General features: G+C 37.9%; 1 protein-coding gene across 2 annotated transcripts; it reads left to right on the top strand.

Moving 5' to 3' along the window:
* The first annotated feature begins 350 nt into the window (after positions 1 to 350).
* LOC107093404 (tumor necrosis factor ligand superfamily member 6-like) lies at positions 351 to 3,350 on the top strand. Of its 2 annotated transcripts, XM_015388441.1 has the most exons (5): positions 351 to 490; positions 660 to 820; positions 2,269 to 2,302; positions 2,391 to 2,462; positions 2,569 to 3,350. In XM_015388441.1, coding segments are annotated over exons 1-5 (660 nt in total). In that variant the 5' UTR covers positions 351 to 489; the 3' UTR covers positions 2,961 to 3,350. The 2 variants fall into 2 exon arrangements, with proteins under 2 accessions (XP_015243927.1, XP_015243926.1); XM_015388440.1 differs by having other exon boundaries at positions 351 to 820.
* Positions 3,351 to 4,550: the final 1,200 nt, after the last annotated feature.

The raw sequence follows: 4,550 nt of genomic DNA, 5'->3' as shown, positions 1-4,550 counted from the left end.
TATCTGTGTGTAAATTACCAATCACGATCACATGATTTTTCAACTCTGCAGAAAAGAACAGTTTTGATTTGCTATACATTTGTTTTTTGTTTCTTCTGGCCTTCTAAACAGCAATGTCAATGAGAAGTTGTCAAGAAATGAATGTTAGTTTAGACCTTGCCAATAATAACTGATGTTAAACTTATAGACAAGCTGCAAAGAGAGAGTGCAGAGGAGAGGAAGTGTGAACGAAAATGTTTCAACATTGCTCTTGCAGTGAAGTGGGAGGGTGTGAAACAGGGTCAAAATGCACATTGTCTGATCTCCCCCTCACTTGCATGGTCTTCTACCTTTACACCAACAAGGCATCTAACAATGGTTTCATTTTGATGACTACAGTGACTGTGGATCTTTGGGAGCCTTCATAGGTGCTTCAGTGACACATCTCAAGATTCTTGTTGCTGTCTGTTTCTGACTACTCATGAGCCATCTCCACTTGGACCAACCAGAAGTGAGCCCACCCATTTTGCAACCTCTCTGCACCGCTCTACCTCCCAAGTGTCTTTTGGTCTCTTCAGCCCCTCTGAAACGACAGCTTTGACCATTCACTGAAATGTTCTACAATTCCAAAAGGAGCCCCGGAGGTATGGCTCAAGGTAACATTCCCTCTGTGTTTGTAGTGGACACTAATGCAACACGTCCAGCTGTGCCGCCTAGACTGAGCAAAGAGAAGAAGCGAAGCGATGCGGTACAGAACCTGCTCATCCTCCTGGTGACCCTGGCATTGGTTGGCTTGGCCATCGAAGCTTGCTTCATATATCGCTTTCATTCTTTTCAAGCTGTAAGTATCTTGTGTTTGTAATATTGCCTAAGTATGTGTGTGTGTGTGTGTGTGAACGCATGTGTGTGTATATGTTTTACTGTACAATTTCTGTTCCATTACATTTACCTTTTCACCCCACTGGTTGAATCTCACTTTCATACGAATTTAATCATCTTTACTACCACTTCTCACTTTCAGTATTCTTTTCCTGTTTCAACTCTTTTCTACCTTTTTTTTTAACGTCAAAGCTTTTTATTTGTCTAAATATGTAAAATTTTCCATGAATAGTGAATAACATGATTCCACACTTGAACTTGTAAAGTTACAAACAATATTAATACTGTGAACAAATTAAATGACAACATCAGTAATAATACGGATGACTGATAAAGTATAATCAGAATGCTGAATATTAGTATGAGAAGTTTTGTAAAGCGCTGATTAAGTGAAAAGCATAAGTTAGAAATTTGGTGATGATACTGCTCATAAAAAGGTTTTCTGGTGCACATGTTAAGAGCCACATGGTGTCCAAAGGAAAAATCGTCAGCTCTTCCACCAAACTGAATTTCCAGTGTGGAAACTTTTTTAGTAAATCTGCTGCTTTCCAACACGACCACTTAAAGTAAAGTTCTCGACGTATGATTTTCACACCATTTATTTTGGGGCTCTTAAGTGTGTGAGTAAATAATGAAGCTCTCTTGTGAACTTAAGCAGACCCTCATTTACTCAGATCATGTGAATGAAAGGTTTTTTTTCATCCAAAAATGCTGAGCTTTTAATTATTTTAGTGTAAAGAGGAACAGAGTGGACCGCTAATGGAGAACCTCTTGTTTATCAAGAACTTTGCTGACGTATTTTGGGTTTGTATAGTCAAATGCTGCCTGCAATTGTGGACAGTTGATACTCTGAGGTTTGTCATAAGGTCCGGGTGCTGTCTGAGGATCTACACTTTCCTTTTATGTTTTTTTTATTGATCATCTTATATACTTTTCTCTATTTAGTCATCTTACCTTAATTAATCATTTTTATTTCCTTACGTTTTGTGTTCCCTTTATGCCATTGAGATGTACTTTTCCTTTTTTTCTCATCTACAGCACTTGAATTGTCTGACCTCTGAAATGGGCTGTATAAATGAACCTGCAATGCCTATTACATCAAAAGCAATGCAAAAACAAATCATGTTGCAGGAAAATGGTCTATTTCCTGTATCATGATAAAGATCTACCTAATGTGCATTGTATGAAAAACCTACCAGCCCCCCTCACGGACAACGCATAACCGCGAAATGCTTGCAAAACATGCAACATATGCTGAAAAGTTATAACCTTTTTTCTCTTTAACCCTTTGTCCCAAAGCAACTTAATTTGCACCAGAGGCCATACAACTGTGAATATTTACTTAATGCATGAATGCATCCACATCAAAGCTAAACCACTTGAATGTTCTTTTTTCTTTAATCATTGCAGGAAAACTCACCTCACTCCGAAAAGCAAAGTGGAGGTATGTCTCAGCAAGCTTTCATTTAAAATAATAAATAGTTGGGTTTTATTTTACTTATATAAAAACAAAATATGGGAATTTTGTGCAGGCTTTCCTGTCCCGACCACCAAAAGCCCAACTGATGAGATGCGTCCTCCCAAACCAATGGCACATCTGACAGGTGAAACCCTCTCTGTAACTTCTCCAAATAAAATGTTAACTACCTTCAAACGAAGGTAGAACCTAATCACTAGTGCTAATATCAAGACTGATGTATTGTTCATTAGATGGCCAAGATGTGCAACACAACAAACACATAATGTCATGGAGCCGAAATGCTGACCCTATACTCTATGAAATGAATTACGACAAAGGAAAACTCATCATCCAAAAAGAGGGATTCTACTACATCTATTCAAAGGTGTACTTCTCACCAGATAATAGTTTTCACCATTCAGTGGAAATGGAAACAGAGCGATATTCCGGAGGAAGCATCAGACTTCTACAATCCAGGATGTATTCAAAGAAATCCAAAGGACCTGAAAATACCTCCAACAGTTACTTGGGTGGAGTTTTTCATCTGTACAAAAATGATGCCATCTATGTATACATCAGCAATACAGAACAGATTATGAGACACAAGGCTTATGAAAATGTATTTGGTGCATATATGATATAGATATCTCCCTAACAGGAGATTATAAACCTAATGATTAGAATAAGAGTTCATCACTCTTAATTCTTATTCAGGGATATTTTTGTTTACCTTGAAAACCTCAGAAAAAAGCAGATGTAGAATGCTATTTGTAAATTTGCTGGTGGCTTTTTTCATATGGGGTAAAGGGTTTGGAGAAAGGTAAAGCGTTTTGGACTTTTTTAAGACAACTTTCTGCATTTATACAAAATCAAACCTTCATATAATGATTAAAGATGCATCCGCTCTGAAGCGAATTACATGCAAAAAACTTAATCCTGCAACTTTTTAAAATTTCATTGTTTTTATTAATTACTGAACATTATTTATTTATTCCTTTTAGATGAAGCTATGTTAACAGTGCTATGTTTGTACAAAAGCATTTAATAAAATAAAGATTTAACAATTAAAAGTTTGGTTTTCTGAAGTCACGGTTTTGTGAGTCAGATGAATTCACTTCCTGTTATAAATCAGGCTAAGCTCAGTTAGATGAAGAGTGGTCTCAGTTACAGCAATATGTCGCCTAGACTTCTCCAACCACATGGCTTACATCTTGGGTAATTTTCTATCACCACTTTAACCTGAAATGTCATCAGAAGTTAGCTGGTTTTTGGTTAATGTGGACTTTTACAGTACAAGAATGAAATTTGACAGTCAGATGAGCCCTGATCCTAAGTTTGGGAGGGGCACTGCATCCACTTTGCTTTCTTTTAAGTAAAAACTGGAAAGTGGTTTTGTTGACTCTAAACTTCGAAAAAAGACTTCAATTCATGACAAATATGCTTACTCTCCCTGTACAAAAAAAAAGCCCCATCACGCTTTGAAGTATATTTTTTCGCTTTTCATATCTCTCACAGTCAATCTTACTCTTTCCCTTCATTTGTGACGCTTCGCAGAAGCCTTATGAAAACACCCACTGAGTTGTGTGTTTGTAAACTGAGGAGGAAGTGGTGATGGGGGCCGCAAGGGGGGTGGGGAGGGGGGTTGTCGGTAGCAGAATGCCTGACTCACTTTCCAACCCCAGACCTGGAGCACAGTGCTTGATAAAGATGTACTGTCGCAGGAACTGTGTGTATGTGTGAGAGAGAGTTAAGGTGGGCGTCAACCTCAAATTAATTTCCTCTCAAGCGCTCTATGTGGATTTAGTTGAAGTCAGAAAAGCTCTCCCCTTCCAGACTCGACAGGAGAAAAAAGTGCCAAACAGCCCAACTAGTTAACAAATCATGTGTGTCCTTTCCTCAGATGCTTTTCTTTTTTTGACACAGTTGTCTTGAACATATATGAATGAGTCATCATGTTCCAGAGTGAAAAGTGTGCAACACGATTGTCTAAAATGTGGGGGTGATGCGTTGTGTGGTTTGGATTCATGCCATATCATCATTAAACTCTAAACTTTTACAGAGAATTTGTGTGGGATGAGATTTCTCTGTCTTTCTCTGTAACCAACTTTTTCCATCAATGAAGACCATTTCTAAAGTCATTTATACGCCAAAGGTGTGCCTGTTTTTACGCACTTATCTTGAAGTACTGTCAAACTTTGATGCATTTTTACACTTGAAGCATAAGCGAAAGTGT

The sequence above is a fragment of the Cyprinodon variegatus genome, unplaced genomic scaffold, assembly GCF_000732505.1.
Source record: "Cyprinodon variegatus isolate N-32 unplaced genomic scaffold, C_variegatus-1.0 Scaffold423, whole genome shotgun sequence".
In the NCBI taxonomy this organism is placed as follows: Eukaryota; Metazoa; Chordata; class Actinopteri; order Cyprinodontiformes; family Cyprinodontidae; genus Cyprinodon; species Cyprinodon variegatus.
Note: the sequence above shows the minus strand (reverse complement) of the source record. Positions and strands in the feature narration are given on the sequence as shown.